At 43.9% G+C, this 26,701-nt stretch overlaps 2 protein-coding genes across 4 annotated transcripts in view; one reads left to right on the top strand and one right to left on the bottom strand.

Moving 5' to 3' along the window:
• PLD3 (phospholipase D family member 3) overlaps positions 1 to 15,476 on the top strand; it is a 34,533-nt gene extending 19,057 nt beyond the window's left edge. For all 3 annotated transcript variants that reach the window (XM_040406261.1, XM_040406259.1, XM_040406260.1), the window contains exons 4-12: positions 875 to 1,029; positions 1,361 to 1,544; positions 5,420 to 5,540; positions 9,787 to 9,914; positions 10,278 to 10,478; positions 10,598 to 10,737; positions 11,531 to 11,696; positions 13,287 to 13,386; positions 14,859 to 15,476. In XM_040406261.1, the coding sequence (XP_040262195.1) occupies positions 875 to 1,029; positions 1,361 to 1,544; positions 5,420 to 5,540; positions 9,787 to 9,914; positions 10,278 to 10,478; positions 10,598 to 10,737; positions 11,531 to 11,696; positions 13,287 to 13,386; positions 14,859 to 15,052 (1,389 nt within the window). In that variant the 3' untranslated portion in view covers positions 15,053 to 15,476. The remainder of the gene's footprint in view (positions 1 to 874; positions 1,030 to 1,360; positions 1,545 to 5,419; positions 5,541 to 9,786; positions 9,915 to 10,277; positions 10,479 to 10,597; positions 10,738 to 11,530; positions 11,697 to 13,286; positions 13,387 to 14,858) is intronic.
• A 2,806-nt stretch (positions 15,477 to 18,282) lies between these two features.
• On the bottom strand, positions 18,283 to 19,887 carry HIPK4 (homeodomain interacting protein kinase 4). Its single transcript, XM_040406352.1, has one exon. It carries the CDS (start codon positions 19,885 to 19,887, stop codon positions 18,283 to 18,285), a length of 1,605 nt encoding a protein of 534 aa, XP_040262286.1.
• Positions 19,888 to 26,701: the final 6,814 nt, after the last annotated feature.

The raw sequence follows: 26,701 nt of genomic DNA, 5'->3' as shown, positions 1-26,701 counted from the left end.
TATCAGGTAGGAGCATTTGTAAGAATGCACATTCTCGATAACTGTCCCGTGTAAAGGTTCCGCCGATCATCCACAGAGGAGCAAACGCTTGTGATGGTATCTATTCTGTGGGTGGCACATAAAACCATCATTTGCTGGCAGCAAGTCATCGTGGGTAAACGGGGATGTGCTGCTGGCAAAGCTTTGAATCTGTATGGGGATGAATGATCACAGCAAAGATCGTTCATCCCCACACTGAGGAGATGATTGCAGCTATCCCCTACACTCTACAATAAGGCAGTTAGCTGTGCATTGGCCAATGTAAAAGGACCTTAAAGGGTTTTTCTGAGATCTTTTTACGGATGACCTAGCCTCTAGATAGGTCATCAGTATCTGATCGGGTTTCGGTCTGACACTCGGCACCCCCACCGATCAGCTTGAGAAGGCACTGGTGCTCACAGTAGCTCTGTGGCCTTCTTATAGCTTTCCCTAGGCCATGTGACGCCACATTCATCGTTTACATGGCCTAGGCTCAGCTCAGCCCCATTGAAGTGAATGGGGCAGAGTGCGAGATCAAGCACAGCCGCTATGAAATGAACGATGTTGTGCTTGTTGAGTGACAGAAGGACTCGGCGCTACTGCGAGCACCGGTGCCTTCTCAAACAGCTGATCAGCGGGGGACCCCCACCGATCAGATACTGATGACCTCTCCTAAGGATGTCATCAGTAAAAAGATCTTGCTAAACCCTTTAAAGTGTGTATGCAGATCAGGTAGCATTTTTATTTGTCGGCCTGTGGGTTTCTTCTTACCACTTTCTGGTATTTCAAGCTTGATAGTGTCATATGTACGGTATGATGAGAATAGTAATATATAGTTTTTGTTTTTTCCCCGCAGTACTATCAGTGCGCATTGGTCATTGCCACTGCGGTCACCGTGCTGTTCTGTCTCATGGCCGCCCAGCTTCTCTTGTTTCCACTGCTCTGTACAAGCTCGACTGAGAAGATGGAGAACTTGGTCAAGCAGGACAACAGCTGTAATGACTCTTGCAGGTAAGTCAGCTCATTATCTGGACCTGGTGGAAGAGTTTCTAGCGGCGGTCCATGATTTATTTATTTTTATACGGAAACACTGTCATGTAGGTCCAAGGGTAGTATCTAGTATTGCAGTTCACACTTTTACACTTGAATAAGCTGAAATATTAAATTTTTTCTAATTTTGGTCAACCCCTTTAATGCCTCCTTCTTCTTTCAAATACACGTGTATGTTCAGTTATGCCAGACATTCATGTTTATATGAGGCTTGAGGAGACCGCTTATAGGATCTTACGGTGGTAGACTTGGTGAGCTGGGGCGGTTATAACCTCTATCCTTTCTATGTTAGTATCGTTCTAGTAGAAAGCATGCCCGAAGGGCTGGAATATGCTCCGAACTCTACCTTCAATCCATCCGTATTTGACAGCTGGATGAACCTTCTGAGCCAAGCTAAGAGCAGTGTTGATATTGCATCTTTCTACTGGACTCTGACCAATAATGACACCCACACCCAGCACCCCACAGCTAACGAGGTAAGATGTGGTCGACATTCTTTAAAGGGGTTTTCAGAGATTTTCATACTGATGACCTATTCTCAGGATAGGTCATCAGTATCTGATCGGTGGGGGTCCGACACCCAGGACCCCTGCCGATCATCTGTTTGAGAAGGCAGCGGCGCTTCTGTTAGCACCGTAGCCTTTTTCGCAGCTCACCAAGCACAGCACCGTCCATTGTATAACACTGTGCTTGGTATTACAGCTCAGCCCTAATCATTTCAGTCTCAGAAACCTCAGATAACCCTTTTAAGGCAATTCTCTCCTCTAGTCATTGATAGTCTTTAAGTTTTTTTTTGTTTTTGTTTTTTAACTCGTTTTATTACATCATAACAAGCATAGTATGTTATAAAGCAATCAGCAAAATATACAACGGTATATATAACCCTCGAAACATATCATTCTATTACATCGTGGTCATGGAGATCAATGATACATCAGTAACCCTAAATGGCAGAAGCATATCACTACCAACATGTTTATAATAAATGGAGTCATCCTCAACTATCCCCAGGAGACAAGCCTTGGGGCAGACTTCTAGGGTACCCGGAATAATAGTGGACAGGACATCCACCACTGCTCTCCAGAATGATCGAATATAGCTACAGTCCCATACGAGGTGCCAGAAATCCACATTCAACTGTGCACACCTATGGCAACCCGTATGGGGCATCCTGCCCATCTTGAAAAGTCTGGTCGGAGTGAGGTAGCATCTGTGTAAAATAGAGTTGTGTCAATCTATTAGTGAGAGATGGTGATACAGCTACAGGGGCAGCTAATGCCTCACTCCAATCCTCTGCTGACAAAGTGGAGATGTTGTTTCTCCACTTGCCCTCAGCACCCAAGGGAGAGGAAGAGAGTTTAAGGTTAAGTGAGTATAAAGGGCGGATATTAGCCCTCTCTGCCCCTGAGTTCTGAAGACCCCGATGAGTGGATAGGCAGAGACTGATCTTTTGAGAACCCGTAGTTGGACCTGAAGGGCATGTCTCAACTGTAGGTATCTAAAGAAATGTGGGCCTATGATCCCATCCTTGGTCTGCAGCTGAGAGAAAGAAAATAATATTCAATTTTCGTATAGGTCTTTCAGATGGTGCACTTCTATATCCTTTCCAGACACTCTCCCCCTCACAATGTAACAGATGGGGAAGCAGTGGATTATTCCACAGTGGGACATCATCTGGCAGGTCACTATACTGTTGCAGTTTTTCAGCCTTCCAAACCTGATGTGCAAGTCTATGGACCTGCAGGAGTGGACCCTGTACAGTCGAAGGGCCCTCTAAAACGGGCCAGAGGCTGGAAAGTCGCCAATGTGTTTATAGATAATATTCAGAGTTAGGGAGTACATCCTGGGTCACCCATGGCACCAGATATCACAACTGACCAGCAAGAAAATACAAATATAGATCTGGCAGGGCTGCCCCTCCCTTGTCCCAGCTCCTCTGCAGAGACTGTTTCCGTTTATTCTTGCCCCATATGAACGTCGCTATCATGGAATGCAATTTATCAAAAAATGCTCGGGGGATTGGTACACAGGCGTGCTCTAGTAAGTATAGCGCCTTGGGTTGAAGAATCATTTTGATTAGGTTTATCCGTCCCATAGTGGACAATGGCAGAGTGTTCCAGGATTTGAATTTATCCATGAAATACGATCCAAGGGGGACTATGTTTAGTTCGTGGACATATGAGGTTCTTTTGTAATAATAACGCCTAGGTATTTGAATCTGTCCACTACCATCAAGTTATGATATGTGGATGGCCAATCCGGGGACCATAAGGGCATGATGGCCGATTTCGCCCAATTGATGCGAAGTCCAGAGAAAAAGCCAAACTGTTCAATAAGGGCTATTGCCCTGGGCAGTGTAGACTCTACTGTGTCCATGTATAAAATAAGATCATCAGCGTACAGGCCTAGCCGATCCTCCCTGTTCCCTAGAGATATACCTTTAAATATAGTGTCCTGGCGGATCCTAAGTGCCAAATGCTCAATAGCCACCACAAATAAAAGGGGAGACAAAGGGCATCCCTGCCTGGTCCCTCTGTAGAGCTTGAATGTTGATGATAGGGAGCCATTTCTATAATTCAGCATTCTGCCCCCTCCACACCACTTCTAAAAAAAATTGTTAGGGAGAGTTCCCATCTCCTTTTCATTTTCCATTCTTAGTTATTCAATAAAATCTGTCTGTATAGCGCCACCTGCTATTTGTTCTTTTCCTTATTTCTCCGTCCACCTCACTGAGCTGGTCGCACATGCTCAGTTTAAATCTTTAACTGTCACCAGCCATATCTTCTGTTGTGGTGGTTACAGTAAAAAAGTTTCAGCAGAAAGGACACGTCCCCCTGAGCTGCCAGTTTAAAAAAAATCTAGCAGAGCAATGAGTTCCATGTGAGTTCTCTCTGATTCCATGTGAGGTACAGGGCTGGTTCTGGCGTTGTTAGAAAGAGATTGTTATGTACTGTATTATCTTTGATTTTGATTTTTTAAATCAATCATGGGATAGCCCCTTTAAGTAGTGGTAATTTTTTGGTTGCTTTTTGTGGCTATTTAGTTTTTTTTATAAGGCTAAAGAGCTTTTTGATTTTTATGAAAATTAAAGCTTGAAAATAGACAACTTGCTTTATATATTTTGTTAGTAAGGGGGTGAGACTGGCACTCCATATGCTAGTCTTAGGCTACTTTCACACTTGCGTTTTTCTTTTCCGGTATTGAGTTCCATCCTAGGGGCTCTATACCGGAAAAGAACTGATCAGTTTTATCCCTATGCATTCTGAATGGAGAGCATTCCGTTCAGGATGCATCAGGATGTCTTCAGTGCAGTCTTTTTGGCTGATCAGGATGGAGATAAAACCGCAGCATGCTACGGTTTTATCTCCGGCCCAAAAAAATGGAACACTTGCCTGAATGCCGAATCCGGCATTTTTCCCATAGGAATGTATTCATGCCGGATCCGTCATGCGCAGACTGAAAAAAAATCGTAATTGATCCGTTTTTCCATATGACAAACGGACAGACGGATCCGTTCTTGCAATGCATTTGTGAGACTGATCAGGATCCTGATCAGTCTTAAAATGCACTCAATTGGCATACGTTTTGCAGGCAAGTGTGAAAGTACCCTTAGTAAGTTGAGCACTGGCGTAAGATGCTCCAAATTTCAGATGAGGCACATTTGATTCATCTTCTGGCAGTCCTTGCTCCAGAAAAAGCAAATCTACACAAACTATGAGCTGACATTAATTCGCAATATCATAAACTGCAGTTTCTGGGGTAAATTATAATAAATATGTTGGAATGTCAGAGACTCTGCCCCTAATACTGAGCTCCACCTTTATTTCAAAAGTGGTAAGTCGTGTAGAAATGGGGGGGGGGGGGGGGGGGGGGAAATGCGTGTGTTTTTGCACATTTTTAAGTTTCTGGTGTACAGCCTTAGATAAATTTACCCCTTTGTTTCGATGCCCCCATTTTTCAGTGAGGCTTTGTGAGGAGGATGTGATTATGATAGGTTTTCAGTTTCTGAAGGGCAACAGGGATGTTCATGTTCCATTCACAGCAAGCAGAGATCTTGAAGATGGTGAAGAACTGAAATATAAATATTTTTACAACTTTATTTAACGATTGCATTGATATATCTAACAACTGGCAGTACCATAAGTGTTGCTCTTTAGGTGGCCTGAACATTGGATTTTTTGGCAGCTCTTGTCGATGTTGGTGACCTACAAATATCTGATGTCTATTTCCACCTTTTAGAGGAGACCGCAGATCTATAGTCAGTGTTGAGCTTTTCATATTCTTTGCTATTATAACATTTTTTGTGTTTATTGATTAAAACGTTTCACCATACAAATGATTTTGCTTACAGGGGGAATTAATCCTGCAAGAAATGCTAAAATTAAAGCAGCGAGGGATCAGCCTAAGAGTGGCGGTCAATCCATCAGGATCCCCAGCGAAAGACGCAGATGTTAATGCACTGAGAGGCAGCGGTAAGAGACTGGCTGTAGCTGGATAATCGAAGTAGGGATTGCTGTTAATTTGTAACAGATACAGATATATTTCCGCGCATTTCGGATAAAAAAAAAAGTAAATGAATAGTGAAAAAAGTAAAAAAAAAAAAAAAAAGATACAATACACCTTTTTTCATCAATGTCATTGCACCATGGGTATATGCCCAGCTACCACTAGGAGGCGACACTAGATATGAAAAAGGTTGGCTCCGCTCCAGGTGGGCTATACCCTCTCCACAGACACTAGGCTTTAATCAGTTTTAGTCTAGTGTCTGTAGGAGGCAGACATGACCTGCTGTTTTTTTGCAGGTCTTGCTGCTTTTTGTTTTTTCTTCTCTTCTGCAGGCCTCGGCCTGCTGCAGGATGGGGCTCCATCGTGGATATCCACTTTAGTTGCACCACTTGCGGGTGCGTACTCTGAGTACCTCGCCAGTCACCCAGTCCCGCATACTGCATCCGCAGTGGCATGCCGGCAATCGCACATCTGTGACGAGTTTGACGAAAGGGGTGACCTTGCGGCGCCTGAAGATGCCGGACGGTGAGTATCTCCCCTGCCCCATGGGGTCCTCCAGGTTAGACCCCCTTTCTTGGCCAGGGGATGGATTCCCTATTTTTCCGGGTTCTGTCTGGCTCTAATGTTCCCCATGCACATATTACTTTATTATTGGGTGGAGTACCTGTACCATCTCCAGAGGCTGTAGCCATTATACTTGTCTGGTTCTAGTGTGCACCATGCAGCCGTATTTCTCCCTTATCAGGTGAAGTACAGATGCCATCTTCAGATGCTGTAGCCATCACACCTGTCTGGTTCTAGTGTGCACCATGCAGTCAGATTACTCCTACTCTCAGGCTGAGTATTTGTAGTATCTCCAAATGCTGTGCCCTATTGGTACAATCTGTGGCCTGTACGGCTCCTGCTCCTGGCTCTGATGTGTGCTGGGCAATCCTGTGGCCCCTCTTCATGCGGAGTAATGGTACCATCCCCAGATTTAGTGAGCTGGACTTTTCTCTACGTACTACCATCCCCAGTCACTGTATTCATCACTTGTTGCTGGTTCTAGTTTGCATCTGGCACCCTATTACCATCCTCCTCGGCGATGTACTTGTACTATCTCAAGGCTCTGTATCCGACAACCATCCTGGTTGTAGTATGTACCTGGTAAGTAATCAAAGAAGAAAGTTTATCCAGCTCACCATAAGCGTTCGGTGCACGGAGAGCACCGGACCCGTCCCTTGTACAATCAGAGAAATAAAGGAATATTCTCCAGCATCCGTCAGTATTGGTCGTCTTTATTGTAGATCGGCATAACAGTACATGCTTCAATCTTCACCACCCTCCACCACAGGTTAACATGTTTCAAACTTGGAAGTTCTTGATCATGTGATGGACCATGTGATGAGCGTAGTGATGTCATCAAAGGTCCTATTGCTCACAGATGAAGACAGAAGAGATGCCGGCTGCGCGAACAAGTGGATTAAGGTGAGTTAAATATTTTTTTTATTTTTTTTAACCCCTCCAGCCCTATTCTGTATTCAGAATGCTATTATTTTCCCTTTATAACCATGTTATAAGGGGAAATAATAATGATCGGTCCCGATCGTCTCCTAGCAACCGTGCGTGAAAATCGCACCGCATCAGCACTTGCTTGCGGATGCTTGCGATTTTCACGCAGCTCCATTCAATTCTTATGGGGCCTGCGTTGCGTGAAAAACGCACAAAATAGAGCTTGCTGCGATTTTCACGCAACGCACAAGTAATGCGTGAAAATCACCGCTCATGTGTAAAGCCCCATAGAAATGAATGGGTCAGGATTCAGTGCAGGTGCAATGCGTTCACCTCACGCATTGCACCCGCGCGGAAAACTCGCCCGTGTGAAAGGGGCCTAAAAGTTCAGGTTTCGGCTCTCTCGGCCTTGTTTAATGAAAACTTGTCATCAGATCGGTGGATATCTAGATTTTTTTTGATCCGTCTCCCATTCTTCTCTTAATCTTGCACCCAAGATTGCACCTTGGGATTTAAATTTGGTCCTAAACGCCTTAATAAGACATCCCTTTGAGCTTATTGAGGAGGTTTCCTTAAAACGTGTATCTTTTAAGCGATGTCTTTTAGTAGCTCTGACTTCAGCACGTAGGATTAGTGAACTTCACAGTATTTCCATCAATCCTTCCTATACCACCATACTAGAAGATGGGGTGATCATTCAACCTGATCGAGCCTTTCGGCCTAAGGTGGCTTCCAAGTTTCACAATTCTCAAGTGATTAGTTGTTCAGTTTTTTCCTCGCGGGTGCAATGCGTTTTGATGCGTTTTTCACGCGCGTGATAAAAAACTGAATGTTTACAAACATCATCTCTTAGCAACCATCAGTGAAAAACGCATCGCACCCACACTTGCTTGCGGATGCAATGCATTTTTCACGCAGCCCCATTCACTTCTATGGGGCCAGGGCTGCGTGAAAAACGCAGAATATAGAACATGCTGCGATTTTCACGCAATGCAGAACTGATGCGTGAAAAACGCTCATGTACACAGACCCATTGAAATGAATGGGTCAGGATTCCGTGCGGGTGCTATGCGTTCACGTCACGCATTGCACCCGCGCAGAAAACTCGCTCGTGTGAAAGGGACCTTATAGGGCTATTTCCACTTCTTGGGCTGAGAGGGCTGCTGTATCTATAGAGGATATCTGTAAGGCGGTTGTCTGGTCTTCTTCGACCACCTTCTTTAAACATTACAGTCTACAGTTAGACTCTTCTTTGGATGTAACCTTTGCTACTAAGGTGCTTTCGGCTGTCAACCCACCCTAATGGTTCCTTGGTTCTCACTCTCGTGGTGCTGTCGTGGGTGAGGGGAAAAATGAAGATTACTCTTACCGGTAATTGGATTTTCCTGAACCCACGACAGCACCCTTATTTCCCTTCCCTATTTATTGGTGATTGGTGCACGTGTGGGTGTAGCTGTCGTGGGTTCAGGAAAATCCAATTACCGGTAAGAGTAATCTTCATTTTTTCCCACCTTGGGTGGAGCTGAGTGTTTCCCTTTGTTCCTTCTTGCATCTGGCCTTTTTCCCAGGTACTTGTCCTTGGGATCCTGGCTGTCTTGAACAATTTTTTTTATTTGGACTCTTTCTGGTCCTGGAGCCTCTCGGCTCACTTCCTTAGTTTTCTATCTACCATTTCATGCTATGGCCTCTCCTGGTCCTGTTGGGTCGCATGGTTCTCCTGCACCTGTGCACCCAACCTTTTGCATGAGATTTCCTTCCCACCCTCGGGGACTGCTTTGGGACGTCCCCTGGTGCTCCCCCAATGACATTAACGAGAATTGGATTTTTGTACTTACCGTAAAATGCCTTTCTTGTTCAATTCATTGGGGAACACAGATCCCACCCTTTGTTTTCATTTCTGTCACCGGGCTGCTGTTCTTCTTCCTTCCCCGGTCCAGGACATGTTGGTTCTTTGCTTTTGTTTCTCTCTCCAACTGCTGTTGGTACAAACTGATTAGCCTAGTGTCTGTGGAGAGGGTATAGCCCACCTGTTCCTGAGCCAACCTTTTTCATATCTAGTGTCGCCTCCTAGTGGTAGCTGGGCATATACCCATGGTGCTGTGTCCCCCAATGATTTGAACGAGAAAGGGATTTTATGGTAAATACAAAAATCCAATTATTTACAATAAGTAAACTATTAAAATTCACCAAACATAAAATAGTATATACGGTACATATTATGTATTGTCAAGTCTGTAACAATGTAAAATAAATGTACCAATAGTTATACGGTATATAAAGGTATATCAATGTAGCAATAGTTATACGATACAAATTTTTTAAAAAAATGACTGTTTTGGCCCACAAGAGGTGTAAGGGTTGTCCGAAAAAATTTGCAGGGCAGCTGGACAGAAAAAACAGCACTCCCCTGAGCCTCAGTGGTAATGTGCCATTCATGCACACGGCACTGTTGAAGCCATTGATTGGCCAGCAGCGGCCACATGCGTGTATATTGCACCTTCTCACTTCCAATGTGGCTGTGAAGCAGCTCTGGAACCAGGACACTGTGTATTATTAATTTATTATGATTATTATTATTATTATTATTAATATTTTTTATTATTATTATTATTATTATTTTCCTACTTTTTATGGTCACTTTGCAACAATGAACACATTGTCCTTGTATGTGCTGGACACGTTTGTGACAATGTATCATCTCCCATCTTTGTCATGACCCAGGAGCGGAGGTTCGGGTTGTAAACCTGCCAAGCTTGACTAACGGCGTGCTGCACACCAAATTCTGGGTGGTGGATGGAAAACACTTATATATTGGTAGTGCCAACATGGACTGGAGGTCATTAACACAGGTAATTTAGTAATCTCTCATAACCCTAGTCCAGTTTTGGTGGATATTGCCAAAAGTTGTCAGAACATTGTGCGATGTCTGGAAGGGATGGAGCTGGAATGACTTCACCTAGTTAAGAGTATTTGACTTAAGGGGGAGAGGCGAACAAGATGTAGCTTCTTTCCTGTGACATCAAAGGATTGAAATCCAACATGTCTCATCTTTTATCTGACACCATTGGAGGCAGTGGGGATTCCTCGCATAAACATCACCAGATCACCAACCGATCCAGCAAAAATCAGCAGGTTCAGCCAGCTTGTGTCCATTGTGTATGGCCAGCTTTAGGCCCATTCCGTTGTAATGAGTTGATGAATTTTCCTGACAGGTTAAAGAATTGGGCACCACCATCTATAACTGTACTTGTCTTGCTGAAGATTTGGGAAAAATCTTTGAGGCCTATTGGGTACTTGGCGAAGCCAATGCTACTATTCCTTCTCCATGGCCAGACAAATTCTCCACCGTTTATAACAAGGAAACTCCCATGGAAGTGTCTCTAAACAACACGGCCTCCCTCGTGTATCTGTCTGTAAGTACAGCATTACTGTTCACATGTAGCCCTCCTGATTTGAGTGCCATCGACCTGGTAGATGATGGCTGTAAGTGTGGGCTGTAGAATTCACCAATGCACTTCTACCTCTTCACTAGAGCTCTCCTCCACCACTGTCTGCAAAGGGGAGAACAGACGATATAGACTCCATCCTGAGCATTATAGATGACGCCAAGAAGTTTGTGTATATCTCTGTCATGGATTATACCCCCACTGAGGAGTTTTCTAAACCACGCAGGTAATATGGAAGCCATCTGATGGAGTCAAGGGATACATTTGATGTGTTAGGGCTCATGCACGCGGCCATTGCTCGGGCTTTCCGTGCTTCGAGGACTGTAATTTCGGTCCTCAATGCACGGGCGACATCCGTGTGGATTCTGCAGATGGATCCAGACCCATTCAACTTGAATGGGTCCGTGGTCTGTCCGCACCGAAAAAAAGTAGTATGCACTACTTTTTTGTGGTGCTGAGACACGGACAGAAACCCCACGGTACAACTCTGTGGTGCTTCCGTGGGGTTCCATGCCTCTGTTCCGCACCGGACCTTCCTGCTGTTTGTGGGCTGCAATACGGGCACGGCCGACCAACAGCCGTGTGCATAAGCTCTTAGCCCTTTTTTTTATGTTTTGAGGACTTTGCAGTCTTTGGTGTTTTTTTTTTTTTTTTCCTGGTGCTTTTTACAACATCTTTCATGCAAAAAATGCCAGATGTTGCATGAAAGTCTGTGGGACAAGGTCAACTCTGAGCACACAAGCTTTTTGGTTGATGTGTTTTTAATGGTGGTTTTGCATGGTATGACTTGGAGCAATGTAATTTCCCCATACTGCTGTATAGAGGAAGTGACATACTGTCTTAAAAAAAAAAAGAAAAGCTAGACCAGCATGGTCTGTAGTGGTACTGAGAGATAATTTTGAGGGATTTCCTGTATTTGTGAATAATGTGATATTTCTGTGCTGTGTAGCTAGTTGTAATACATGTCATGACTTCCTTTCAGTTTGCGTTACCATATGTTTTCCTTCCTTGTTTTGTAGGTACTGGCCAGCAATTGACAATCATCTGAGAAAAGCCGTTTACGAGAGACATGTGACTGTCCGGCTGCTGATCAGCTGCTGGGCAAATTCTAATCCAAATATGTTTGCCTTCCTGAACTCCCTTGCTGCTCTGCGTAGTAAAAAGCCACACTATGAAATAGAAGTGGTAGGTCTTCTCGTGTGTCCTATGTATTGCATACCTTACTACTAATGCCTCCTATCTGCTCTCCGCAAAGAGCAATAGTACACCCTGGATCCTGACCTAGGCCTCTCGCCCAACTAAGCCAGTTCTCTTTGCTCTGCACTGATGATGGACAAGTCTGCAGATGAGGTACTGGCTTGGCTATAGTCCTACGTTATGTCTCAAGGCCCGCGTAAAAGGTTGAACGTTGACTTGCAGGCTAGCTGCCTTCCAACAGGTGACGCTATAGGTGCAGCTTACTTTTCTTTTATTTGGAAAGGGGTGTAATTTGCATTTCTTCCTACAGACAAATGTTGTTTTTTTTTTGCCATTTCAATTACAAAAAAAAGTAATAAATATATATATATATATATATATATATATATATATATATATATATATATATATTTATTATAAAGACCGGACAGCACTCCAGTAGTGAAAAAGTAAAAAAAAAATTTATTCACCCATGTGGAAAGAAAGCGACATTTCGGCTCAACACTAGAGCTTTTCTCAAGCTTGTGCTGCCCGGATTTTACTTTTTTTGTTTTTTGGGACTGTGCTGGTCTCTTAAAAATCCAGTGCAAAAAATAGAGCAGCACTCCAGGATAATGTGGAAAATAGTGGTTTATTCACCCATTGGTGACGCAACGTTTCGGCTCCAACATGAAGCCTATCTCAAGCCCTTGAGATAGGCTTCATGTTGGAGCCGAAACGTTGCGTCACCAATGGGTGAATAACCTCAGCGGGTGCTCATGCTTTTTGGTTATCGAATAGGAGACATTTTAATGCTCCCTCCATGCTGCAATCACAAGTGCCATGGAGGTGGTCCTTTTATGTGTAGTGTCCCAGGCTGTCTGCGCCGACTGATTCCCAACCCCTCTGCTCTAGTGGTCTCCTGATTGAACGCTACAGCCATCACTTAGAGCAATCATTCAGGACACTGCACATGAAGGAACTGCCTCCATAGCACTTGCGATCTTGGTGGCAGGGTGTTAAAATCTCTCGGTGAAATAATAAGCATGAGCACCCACCACGAGATTGTTTAACTTTACCTCTCATCTGTCTTTCTCCGTCAGTGTTTGTGAGTGGTCAGTGTAGTGCACACCCCTGAAATGGTGTGCAGACACTGACTCTCCACAGCGGCTTCTCCAGTGGACTAGTTCCAGCCATGTTCATTGAGGCCACTGGACTAAATGGACTTCCACATTGGTGGTGACTGTTTGCACTGGCACATACCGTATTTGCTTGTTGACACAACTCCAAAAAAAAAGCAGAAGTGTCTTCTAGAGCCGTGCAGGTTGTTAGCGCAGTGGATACTGGCGGCTGAGAAAATCCAGTGTGTGTATAGGGCTCTAGCAACGTGGCGGCGCCAGACTTATTATTGTGGGTCAGCACTACTCCCATCACATTGCTTGTTTCTTCAGCTGTAAACTCCGGTTGTTTTCATATTTTTCTCACTGTAATTCTGCACATTTTATGGATGTTGTAATGTCGAATAATTTTTATTTTGTTTTAACCTGTTCTGTGTTTTTTTTCTTGTTGTTTTTTTTTTTTCTTCTATTTTCTCTTAAGAAAATTTTCATAGTTCCAGTATCGCCGGAGCAGAAGCACATCCCCTTTGCCCGTGTAAATCACAACAAGTATATGGTGACTGACAGAGTAGCTTACATAGGCAAGTATACGTCTCAGTGCAAAGCATCCGGTCAGTTCCTGCTACTGTGCACAAAGTCCTAAAATGGCTGAAATCTGCACGGACAGTGGAGACTAGCTTTATGTAAGGGCTCATGCACACGACCGTTGGGTGTTTTGTGGTGTGCAAATTGCGGATCCACAAAGCACGCCTACAGGTCGTATGTATTCTGCATTTTGCGGAACGGAACAGGTGGCCCCTAATAGCACAGTCCTATCCTTGTCTGTAATGCGGACAATAATAGGACATGTTCTATTTTTTGCGTAATGGCCATGTGAACATACGGACACAGAATGCACTTGGAGTCATTTCCTTTTTTTTTTTTTTTTTGCAGCCCCATTGAAGTGAATGTTTCCTCATACGGTCTGCAAGAAAAATGAAACGGGCACAGAAAAAAACACCTTTGTGTGCTTGAGCCCTAAGGCTTTGTGCACACCTTTTTTAGTTATTTTTATTTTAATTTTTATTGGGGGTGTAGTCTGGAACTACAATACCAGGCACAGCACATAGACAAGAACCTTTCTTTGATTCCAGGACAACTGCATTAACATTTTTTAGCCTTTAAGATGAGTGGCATGGATTTCCAGAACTTTGAACTGGTGCTAGATTTTATTTTTTTATTTTTTTCGGGACTTAAAGGGATTGGCCCATCTCAGACATTGGTGGCATATCGCTGTGATAGGAGCGGGTCCCACCTTTGGGAAGCACAATGCGTGAGCATGGCCACCAATACCAACCCTGACATTTCTATGGGGCTGATGAAAATAGCTCAGCCACACTTCGGCTATTGTCAGCAGTCCCATAGAAATGAATAGAAGGTGGCCATGCAATGAGCTGACCACACTGACTTCTGTGGAAGAGTTTTCTAGACATGCTCCGTGACATGTGCAGAGGTCATTGTACAAGGAAAGAGTAGATGAGCTCTGACAATCCCCTATTGTGAATGGTGGATCCTGTCTTATCTATACACAGAGGTGATATCATTACAGGCAGGATTAGAATGAGAGATAAGCAGGTAACTGCAGTAATGTGATCTGTACAGACCAAGAAGTGGCGCCTATTATCAGGCTTAGTGGCCGGTGTGAAAACTGCAGGATTTTATGGCTTTTGTTTTAAATATTGATATTGACATGAAAAATTAAAAATAATCAAAAATTCTTTACAATTATGTCAAACATAAAAACGTGATTTAAACATTAGGCCACTTTCTGATGACACCTTCCCTTAAATGTCACAGGCCGAAGGAAAAGGTCTTGGTGCTCACCTAAGCGCCATAGCCCCATCAGACAGCTGATCGGTAGAGGTGCCAGTAGTCAGATCTCCCCCCCCCCCCCCCCCTTACTGATCAGATAGTAGTATTGAGGTCATCAATATTGAAATCCCTTTAGGCTTTGGTTGTCTTGTGCTTTCAGTTTGTTCCCTCCATTACTGACAGACGCTCTCTGTTCCCTCAGGTACCTCCAACTGGGCTGGAGATTATTTCATCCGTACAGCCGGATCTGCAATAGTGGTAAATCAGACCATTGCAGCGAATGCCACAAACACCATGCAGGAACAGCTGAAAGATGTGTTTCTGAGAGACTGGAACTCCAATTATACCCAAGTACTGCACTCCCTGACATCCTACAAGGAAAAGTGCATCTTCTGAGGACTACACCCCAGGAGCTTCCATACAGCAGAGACTTCTGACATTGCAGAGAATAAGCTCTGTCAAACCTTCCGATCAAAATGAAAGCCCAGGTATTATACTCACTGCGGAACACCGATCACTCTGCCGTCCGTTACCATCAGTGGGTTGTCGGCAGTAACCCCTGCAGCAGTTTTTGAAGATTTTTTTTTTCTGTTACCACTGCAAGACCAGCACCCTCTCGTGTTTAGTATGGGAGCATTATGGGTTCTCTTCCTTTCCCAGTCGTGTACTGTAGGGTGCTGAGCTTCTCTGCAAGAACAAATATACCTCCGACTTACTGGAGACATCTGAACTTGATGCATTTGTGAGACTTTTTATTGGGGTGGGGGATCGATTAATTTGTTGATATTGGAATAAAGTTAATGTGGTGTTTGAAGTATGACTGACCTGGTCTCTTGTAGTGCACTGGTAGAGTGAATGCCAAATTTCCATGAAAAGAATAAACACAATAATGACTTTGTTGCTGTACCGTACAGAGTATGACGGTGGTGCAAACAATTTACATCAAGCATTAATATTGTTTGTTAGGAAAACCAGAGCAGATCCGATACATAATTCATTTTGGGGTCTACTGCGTGTGTTTGGCAGCTGAAGGCATCTGCTCATAGGTGCCCGCATTGCTGAGAAAAACCATGTTTTCATATATGTAAATGAGCCTCTAGGAGCAACGGGGGCGTTGCCATTACACCTAGAGGCTCTGCTCTCCCTGCAACTGCGGCGCCCTCTGCACTTTGATCGACAGTGCCCGGCAGTATAAATGTGATGACACCTGGCACTGTCGATCAAAGTGCAGAGGGTTCAACAGTTGCAGAGAGAGCAGAGCCTCTAGGTGTAACAGCAACGCCCCCGTTGCTCCTAGAGGCTTATTTGCATTTAATAAAACATCTTTCTCAGCAATGCGGGCACATATTAACATGGAACAGATAAAGATGCCTTCAGCTGCCAAGCGCAACAGGTCAGCCAGTGTCATAGGTACAAATCTGCTGACAGATGCCCTTTAAAAGTACCAAACCAGCCCTCGAAATTATTCTGAAAAATTAATTAGACCTCAGGACAGACCCCTAAAGTCATTTAGGCCCTAAAAAGACTCCTACAACTATTCAAAGAAGGGAAAGTGAAATATTGAGCTGATCACCGGGGGCCACACAGAGCTGGACAACCCACAGCCCGGTATGAAGCAGGGGGCATGCTGGACTCTTGCATCTCCTCTGACTCAGAAAACATGGTGGTTCTTTCTGGGTCTCTCACAGTACTGAAGGAGCCTGAAACCAAACCGTATGTACTGGGTGGTACTTTTGCTCCTGACTGCAGACCTGCCATCATAGGTGCACTGGATGAGATATGGCAGGTCTGCGGGGCTAGTCAGCTGGCATCCATGGTCTGGATGAGTTGAGTGCTAGAACCTATGCAAACAGTGGATACTGCCATAGAGGGCTTGGCCGTATAATACATATTTGCCTATTCATTTTAATATGTGCCACCTTTCCACTTCAGTGGCTGTGGATGGGAAACCAGATGAGCCGCAGCCACTGGCTCTATGGATGGGGATATGTCCATGGCTTTTTCTCCATATCCTGCATACTGTCCATTTTAAGGCTACTTTCACACTCGTGTTTTTGGCGGATCCGTCATGCATCTGCAAAAACTAATCCGTTACAATAATACAACCACATACATCCGTCATGAACGGATGAGTTTGTATTATCTGTAACACAGCCAAGACGGATCCGTCATGAACTCCATTGAACGTCAATGGGAGGCGGATCAGTTTTCTATTGTGCCAGAGGAAACGGATCCGTCCCCATTGACTTACATTGTGTGCCAGGACGGATCCGTTTGGCTCAGTGTGATCAAGCAAACAGCAAAATGCTGCAGGCAGCGTTTTGGTGTCGGCCTCAAGAGCGGAATGGTGACTGATCGGAGGCAAACTGATGCATTCTGAGCGGATCCTTATCCATTCAGAATGCATTAGGGCAAAACTGATCCGTTTTGGACCGCTTGTGAGAGCCCTGAACAGATCTCACAAACGGAAAGCCAAAACGCCAGTGTGAAAGTAGTCTAAACTGTCCACATGGACATCTGTGTTCTGTTATTTCAGTCCCAGTCACTGAACATTCGAGGCATAAATCCCCTTTTGAAGATGTGCAGCCTGAGAAGAGTAATAACGTGGTTTTACTGTACAAATGAATCCACCTGATGATTGACAGACAGCACCTTGAGCTTATATGAAAAAAACAAAATAACCAAGAAACGTTAGTTGGTTTTAATGTGCACAAAATAGGAATATTCTCATCCTTGTTAAATGAATATATCAAATGTTTAGTTTTCTTAGGTACATTGGATGGTCCAGCAGATGAAGAGCTCCTATGATGTCATCTGGTCTGCTTGCTGGCAGATGTAGGTCATGCAGGCCATTATGTGACTTGCAGTGCCACACAATGGAGGGTCGACGTGGTCTCCCCACATTTCTATGCCAGTCTTCCACTTGTCCGTGCTGTGGCAGACCCTGTCCATGAGTGGACCTGTGCTGCGCTGTTCCGTTTCTGTCTGCAGATTAAAAATGTCTCATTAAAATGACATATGCCTATAGATGATTTCACCCCCTATCCCTAATGCCGGGTAACTGTGCACCAAAATGAAAGCTGAAAATCTTACTTTCCCCTGAGAGGAAGAAGACAACCTCCAAATTATACTTACTTGGTCCCTCCTTATGAGGGTCTTTACATGTTTGGGTCTTTCACCATGGCTGCAGGTTGAGGTCCTGAACAACTCTTGTTGACAGACAGCTCCTGGTTTGTACAAAAAACGGATAGGTTCCCAAAAGCCTAGGACCGGAACTTACAGCCATGGACATGGAAATGCTGCAGAAAGACCCCAGTTGTCTCCAGAACAGCTGGACAAGGTAACTACAATTTATTAATGATGTCAACATGATAGTTTTCATAATCACATCATTTTGCCCTGTTTCCTCATACTGTTATTTCCATACCTTGGTAGGAAATAATTCAATTTACACCATGCACCCTTGGGGAAATATAGCTTAGTACTGCAGGGAACACTTAGCTAAAACTGGTTTCTCAAAGCCATCCCTTTCCCATGATATCTATCAGATTTTACGACCAAGATGTTGAGATTAAACCTCAGAATGAACGGATTAGGGCTAACAGAGTAAATGAATACATAAATCTTCACGTTGTGCTCACCTCTGGTTTCCGTGCAGTAGTATGGGCTTCTACGTTTGCATTGCCTGGAGATAAATGAATAGTGTTGGCGATGGAGATCTTGAGGTTATCATATGTGATTGCAGGTTCTGGGGTTCGCTTTCCAATAAAAACTAGATTTGAAAAACACACCGCTGACTTTAAGTACTGAGGAGCCTTAGACGTTGTTGAGGTGTAATAATTATCCAACTGTTCTGCTACAATCTCCCTTCTTGAATCTGGGTGAAGGGGTTCAGCGAAACATGATAAATCACATAGCTGGATGTCTGCATGGCCTGCTTCATCTGTCAACTTCAAGTGAGCTTCTTCAGCAGCCTTTTCGATGTGGAGCTCGTTCATCTGCTCTGTCATCTTTTCGACCTCCTCTCCACCAGTAATGTCATTTATCAGACCTTGGTAATAGTTGAGAGACCAAAGACCAAGATGGTTTCCTGCTGGCATGCTACAATTAAAAGCTTGCTTTTGTACTGTGGCATCATATTGGCACTGCCTCGACAGTTGGTAGTATCTTGAGTTCCTATAGTGTACCTTCAAATGCTGGAGAGAAATAAATGGATGCCTAAGTGCCGTGTTAGGGTTTATCCTCTTGTTGGAGTCCCAGGTCAGCATTCTCTTCATGAGCTCTACCATGTTCCTCAAGTCATAACGTTCGGCCAGGACTTCTAGCTCTGGGTAATAGGAATTTGTTTCATACAATAGCTCTATTTGGTCGAGAGATTTCAAGATATATTTCCTTCTTTCCACAGGTTTCATATTGGGTGACCGTTGGTATTCTTCCGTTTTCATCCTCCATTGGATTTTTCTTTGGTTGTCCACCGTGTACTTGAAGAAGAAGAGGGCTTTACTAGCCGCATTCAGCAAATAGTTGTCCGGCAACCCTTGTGTCTCGCAGATGTATTTGATCTGGTCATACTCGCTGTTTCCAGGGAAAAGAGGATAACCAAAGTGAAGCTCAGCGATAATGCAACCAAGAGACCACATATCCAACTTCTCACAGAAAGGCAGACCAAGAAGAATTTCTGGAGCTCTGTAGAAACGGGATTGTATGTATGGTTCCTTCACATGTTTCACATCACTCAAAATGCTGGCTGAACCAAAATCAATGATTTTTACTCTAAATGGATATCTTACTTGATCAACCAGAACTATGTTCTCTGGCTTTAGGTCTGAGTGGATAATAGAGAGCTCTTTTAACTTGGAAAGGGCTTCTAAGACTTGAGCGGTGATGGTCCTTATGTGTCTTAGGGGAATCGGAGCAAATCTGATCTCTTTCTGATATTCATACAAGTTCTTGTGTAAAAGCTCAAAAACCAAGCAAAATGTATCCTGGACACGAAAATGTTCATAGAAGCGAACAAAATGGGATGCATCTAGATCGACCTGCCTGATAACGTTAAGTAGCTTGATCTCATTCTTGATGACGTTGCTCCTCTTCTGATCATTCTTGATCACCTTAATGGCCACTAGTTGGCCAGTTCCTTTTTTCCGAGCTTTCAGTACTTTTCCAAACGTCCCTCTACCAAGCTCTTCAATTACATGGTAGCAGTCGGTTTTTGACTGAAGTAGAGTCATGACAGATTTTGTCTTAACGCTCTGTGCCGGTAGAAAATGTCAACTGTCATCACCAACCTGCCGGATGTCTTTAGAACTCTGCTGCATCATAATCAGATATGTTCCGTGGTTGCCAGGAGAAGCCTGCCCACGGCTGTTAACATCACATGGGTGTAACTACCCGGGTAGCAGACATAGCAGCTACTATGGGGCCCAACAACTCAAACAGTTGGTTTGTAAGGGGTCATGAAAAACTGAACGGGATAATCCACCATGTTGAGCTCATTAATTTAGATGAGCGGTATATTACTGGCTTGATAAATAATACCTAGATAATAATTCTCCAGCTGGGGAAGCGAGCATTATATGGATATATACAGAGCTCAAAGGGAACTGTACAAATCTGTATGCAGTGAGCTCCCCCTAGTGGTGGCTGCAGGAAGCCACTATGACCGTGTCACAGCAAGCAGGAATAGCAATCCACAGCCAGACCTTATAGCAGTTGTGTTCCTTGTTGCTATGAGAGGTACACCACTAAAGCTATAGCTTGTTAATAGGGTGCAGGAATTTCAGTTCCCGAACATTTTGAGTTCGCCATTGAGGTCCCTCTTTCACCTAAATGTTGCAATGATCTGATATAGGAAAAGCAATATTGCTATAACATTGAAAAAGAAAGTGTGTTGCCCATATATCTGGAGGCGGCAATGCTTGAGCAGCCGCGATGTCTTGATTTAGCTTTGGCACGGTTTGATCACAGACCCAGGATGAAGGTGGGTGGCCAAGCCTGAAAGTCAGCAGGTAGGTTCCACATTACTGGCCTGCTGAGAATGCAAATACTGGTCTGTATCTATGACCTGTGGTTTGTAAAAGTTAAATTATAGCAAAGGGTGTGATATTCTCAGCATTAGTGTCTGTAAACTGCTGAAAACAGACATTTTCCAACCGAGAAAGTGACTGAGGCAGAAGAAGGGAAATGAAAAGACACAACCCGAACGTTAGCTGTCCGCAGCCCGAAAGGACCCAAAAGGAGCCAGAGACTATATCACACCGTGCAGTCTACACCCAGGCCTGCTAATCCATATCAATTAATTTCCCCAAACTCATATCTCCATCTATTGTAATCTACTACAAGCCTTTGTTCTCTGTTAATCAGCTATTTCAGGCAGGGATTGAGGAGTTGAGAAAAGTGTCACATCTTGTAATCACTCCTTTATCTGACATATGTCCAGTTATTGAGTGCCCCGTGCTTTATCTGTAGAGCTGCGGCTGTGATTAAGGCTACATGCATGTGTTTTGCGTTCCACAAAAAAAACAACTGGTGACATCCGTATGCCATCCATTTTTTTTTTTTTTTGCGGATCCATTGTAACAATGCCTAAAACGGACGAGAATAGGACATGTTCTATTTTTTTGTGGGGCTATGGAACGGACATACTGATGCGGACAGCACACGGTGTTGTTGAAATTAATGGGTCCACATCCTATCTGCGAAAAAAAAAATAACGGAACGGACACGGAAACAAACAACGCTCGTGTGCATCTAGCCTTAGTGTTAGAAACCTGGAATGATCATAGAGAAATATATTGGAAGGGAAGCCGAAAATAAAATGTGCAGTACCACCAATGTCCACCAGGTGGCAAAGATAATATTATGCACTCTTAGTAGAGAAGCCGGATACAGATGATTTTGTACTATATCCTGGGATGAGCTCTGGGGTCGGCCCCACTTCACCTTTGGTTTGGAAGAGTATTACGGGTGACGGTGGATTTCCATCTTAACATGCAGCAGGTTTCTAGGAGAAATTTTTGGCAACTGTCCCATTCGTCTAAATGAGGCCTGCAGAAATCCATGACTTGACTCCAAATAGCTTCATTCAGACTGTGTGGAACTAATTTTTGCAAATAAATCTGCCTCATGTGAACATACCCTTATTGTAGTGATCTCATCATATGGGCCAGTGGACCTTTTTGCCACTGGCTGCAATCTCTGCACCCCCTACAGTTATAGCCCATTGTGGGGGACACGTTTCTAATGATTTGCACATGACCAACAAGATTTGTACAGTAATGATTTTGGAGACTGCAGTGCATGGTCCTATCAGTAACTGACTGTGCATACAGAGATAGCTGTAAGCGGCGTATTTACCATGAAGCAAGCCACGGCACTGGTTTGGGGCCCCTATTGAGAGGGCTCTGGCTCTGAACTTCCCCTGCTTTCTGACACAGATTCACTATATGTTCCTGCAGCCACCACTAGGGCGAGTTCAGTGCAAAGGGATTTTACAGCTTCCTTTGAGTTTAATGGTAACTATAAATTCCTATGCACTGAGCTCCCTCTAGTGGTGGTTGCAGGCAGTTTTATAATATACTATGTGAAGGAAATCAGAAGATTTCTAGCAGTGCAGGGGAGCTTTATACTAGTTGTCTAATATAATACATTGATAAATATGGTATACAGAAATGATAGTGAATCAGTAATAAAGGCTTATTAGCCATCTGAGCTGAACTGAGATTGGAATAACCCTGACACGGCATCGCCAGGGATGGGAAGTGATACGGAAACAGCCGAGCGGACCGTGCTGTGTTGTTTCCATAACTCACTTAGGCTGGGTTCACACTTGAGTGTTTTACAGCGCGTTCAAACGCGCTGTAAAACGCTCAACACATGAAAACCAATGCTTCCCTATGGCCCTGGTTCTCACTTGAGCGTTTTACAGCGCGCTTGAACGCGCTGAAAAACGCCCTACGCTCAAACAAGTTCTTGAGCTTCTTTGGGGCGTTTTGACGCGCGTTTGTGGCCATAGGACACTGCAGTCAATCACACAAACGCGCGTCAAACGCGCGTTTACTATTGCAAAAAACGTGCATAAAAACGCGCGACAAAAACGCGCGTTAAACGCGCATATCAAATACGCTCAGGTCTGAACCCAGCCTTAGAAGTGAATGGAAGCTACGCTGAGTTTTGCTATGGGGCTCTATGAAATCTGATAGCTATCAATCACTGATAGGACCGACTACTGCACTCCAAAGCCCAAATAATCAAGTTTTATTGGCCATGCTAAACTGCTGGGAAGAGTAAGACAAACATACCTTTTATGGAACTTTTATAAGGAGTGGTGAGAATCTGAAGTTTTATTCTACTAGATTCTTCTCCTGTGAGTGGCCAGGAGGCGGAGCTTCACTGTGATTGAGCCGCTTCACAGCCCCTCTGATCTGAGTGACAGCTGCAGTGGTCTCCTGATTGGATGCTACAGCTGTCACTCAGAGCAGAGAAGCGGGGCTATGAAGCATCTCAATGCAGAGAGCATTTTACTGTGAAGCTCCGCCTCCTGGGCACTGGCAGGAGCAGAATCTGCTAGAATAAAACTTCATATTTCCACTATTCCTGATAAAAGCCCCACAAAATGTATGTTTGTCCTGCTGTCCCCAGCCCCTACCTATTGTTGTCAGCAGTTGACTATGGTCAAAACTGCTGACAGACCCCCTTTTTGAATGAATAAATACAAGTTCTCTGGAATCTTTTCCCATTAACCTATATATAAATCTGCTCAGCTTCTTCTGCTCTATAACATAATGCCGGAAGATTGCGCTGCATTTACACGGTGATAGGTAAGTGTTCCCCTAGAGCAGGCATGCTCAACCTGCGGCCCTCCAGCTGTTGCAAAACTACAACTCCCAGCATTCTCGAACAGCCTACATCTATCAACCTACAGCAGGGCATTGTGGGAGTTGTAACAGCTGGAGGGCAGCAGGTTGAGCATCCCTGCCCTAGAGTAACCTGGAGTCTAAAGTGAAGACTGAAAAAAGGATGAATTTAAGAGACAGGCGCTATAAGCTCTAATATAAGATGAAACTGCCGGCTATGGTCGACCTCAGATATAATCAAACAGAAGCAAAAAAAAATTAATCAGCACACGGTGGATACAGAGGATTCTTCTCTTGTTGCCCTCATGACCCATAATAACCCCTCACATCCCCTTTAATTTCTCTAGAGATCTTCATACAAAGGAAGAAGAGTCAGGGACCATTTAATAGCACAGACCTGGGCAGGCAATTTATCTTCTAGGCTCCTCTGAGATATCCAGAGATGGAAGCTTCTTAAAATAGGCCATAAACCCTGAGACCCGGCTTTTCCGCTAATTAGTACCAGGACTTATTGGAAGCGAGGCTAAAGTCTATGAGCTCCGCGCCTCCTCATTACTGAGCACTACCTGCCCCTAATGTGTTTAGGAGAGCAGGTATTGCAGACGTAGCCATATTTCATAGTCCTTGGATCTCACAACAAGGGGGGAGGTCCCAAACCATCAATATAATGGGACCAAAGTAATTAGGTACAGGTACAGGTACATGTATGCTGACCAGGCACAGTATATTAGAGAAATACTATAGGTCTACTGTCTTTTGTTTCCCCTTAAGATCTCCTCTATTAGCTTTGCCTAGTAGCCCCATTCACTTGAATAGGGGATGAGCTGCAATACCAGACACAACCTATGGGCAGAGGTTGCGCTTTTTCAGGGAAAACACTTTTTGCTATTGTTATGGTGACGGTCATATTGGACACAGAATCGTGTATGCAGTTGGCACAGCTTTATTTTATTATGTGTATGACCAGTGTTTGCAAACTGAATACATGGAGCTAAAATTATATATATATACATACAGTACAGACCAAAGGTTTGGACACACCTTCTCATTCAAAGAGTTTTCTTTATTTTCATGACTATGAAGGCATCAAAACTATGAATTAACACATGTGGAATTATATACATAACAAACAAGTGTGAAACAACTGAAAATATGTAATATTCTAGGTTCTTCAAAGTAGCCACCTTTTGCTTTGATTACTGCTTTGCACACTCTTGGCATTCTCTTGATGAGCTTCAAGAGGTAGTCCCCTGAAATGGTTTTCACTTCACAGGTGTGCCCTGTCAGGTTTAATAAGTGGGATTTCTTGCCTTATAAATGGGGTTGGGACCATCAGTGGCGTTGAGGAGAAGTCAGGTGGATACACAGCTGATAGTCCTACTGAATAGACTGTTAGAATTTGTATTATGGCAAGAAAAAAGCAGCTAAGTAAAGAAAAACGAGTGGCCATCATTACTTTAAGAAATGAAGGTCAGTCAGTCAGCCGAAAAATTGGGAAAACTTTGAAAGTAAGGGCTATTTGACCATGAAGGAGAGTGATGGGGTGCTGCGCCAGATGACCTGGCCTCCACAGTCACCGGACCTGAACCCAATCGAGATGGTTTGGGGTGAGCTGGACCGCAGAGTGAAGGCAAAAGGGCCAACAAGTGCTAAGCATCTCTGGGAACTCCTTCAAGACTGTTGGAAGACCATTTCAGGGGACTACCTCTTGAAGCTCATCAAGAGAATGCCAAGAGTGTGCAAAGCAGTAATCAAAGCAAAAGGTGGCAACTTTGAAGAACCTAGAACATGACATATTTTCAGTTGTTTCACACTTGTTTGTTATGTATATAATTCCACATGTGTTAATTCATAGTTTTGATGCCTTCATAGTCATGAAAATAAAGAAAATTCTTTGAATTAGAAGGTGTGTCCAAACTTTTGGTCTGTACTGTATGTAGTCGTATCGTGTGTAACAACCAATTAGACGTCTGTTTCTATTTGCTAAATTACACTAGGGGATCTCCAGGTGTACACATAGATAGTAGTAACTGAAGTAAGCACTGCTTGTCTACATTCTGCATGGTCAGCATGCAGTACCAGATGTGCCCTGCAGAGGCCGCTGACCACAGCCAACCGTCTTGCCAATACTGACTGATCTTGAGAGATCTGTCCATCTCGAATCCTCCATTTATGTACTTGTGCAACCAAACTGGGTTATTCAAACATTTTAGAACCTAGATTGTTGGAAGCATGTATTATTGCCCTTGAACGTTGCCAATTTTTCCTTAAAGGGGTTGTCCCTTTGAATAATGTAAAATATAAAAATCAGACCTCATATTATAGCACATGACAACCTCATTCTATCAATGCTAGAACCAGCCCTGTACCTCACATGGATCCAGAGATCTCCCCATTCATTGCTCCAATTGCCCTGCTACATTTATTTCATGCTGGCAGCTCAGGAGGATGTGTTATTTCTCAGGGGGCGTGTCCTGTCTGCTGCAGCTCGTGGCAGTTAAAGGATGGAACTTAGCATGTGCTTCCGTCTCAGTGAGCAGGACAGAAACATAAAAAAAAGAACAAACAGCAGGTGGCGCTGTGAAGATGCATTTTATTGAATAACTCAGTGGCTATAAATTATTTTTAATTACATGCAATTACGAAAGTATTCAGATCCAGGTGGTGGATTGAAAAATGTAGAATATTCTTTATAGGACAACCCCATAAACTATTATATTGTTAAGATAAATAGTCATCTGTGGGCAGAATTAGAGAGGATTGATCACAGAGTTAAGGTTGCCATACACATAAGAGCAGAGTGGGCAGTAATTAGGCTACTTGTATGGGGATGTAATGACTCTCATTGACAGTTGATGTCGGTGCAACGAAGGATAGGACATGGTGAATTTCGATATTCACGATACTTGTTTTTTTTGGGAGGTAAGCCATGGCCGGAGGTGTCTGGCAGCGGCTTGTTACCTCTCCAGGTTTGGCTGAGTGTGCATGTGTGTCTGGGTCGTCGGGAAAAATAATATCTGTCAGTTTGGGCCAATATTTATTGAAAGTGTATGGGCACCCTAAACTTCACATTAACTGCGGAATGGGTAGAACTGTTACCTGATTTTTACCTTTTTATCTTTTCATCTGCAGATCTGCCAACTCTCAGACTCCTCTTCTGCCATTCAAGATGGCCGCTTTGCCTCTCAGA

This window comes from Bufo bufo, chromosome 8, assembly GCF_905171765.1.
Source record: "Bufo bufo chromosome 8, aBufBuf1.1, whole genome shotgun sequence".
Taxonomy (NCBI): Eukaryota; Metazoa; Chordata; class Amphibia; order Anura; family Bufonidae; genus Bufo; species Bufo bufo.
This window is presented reverse-complemented; position numbering and strand designations above follow the sequence as displayed.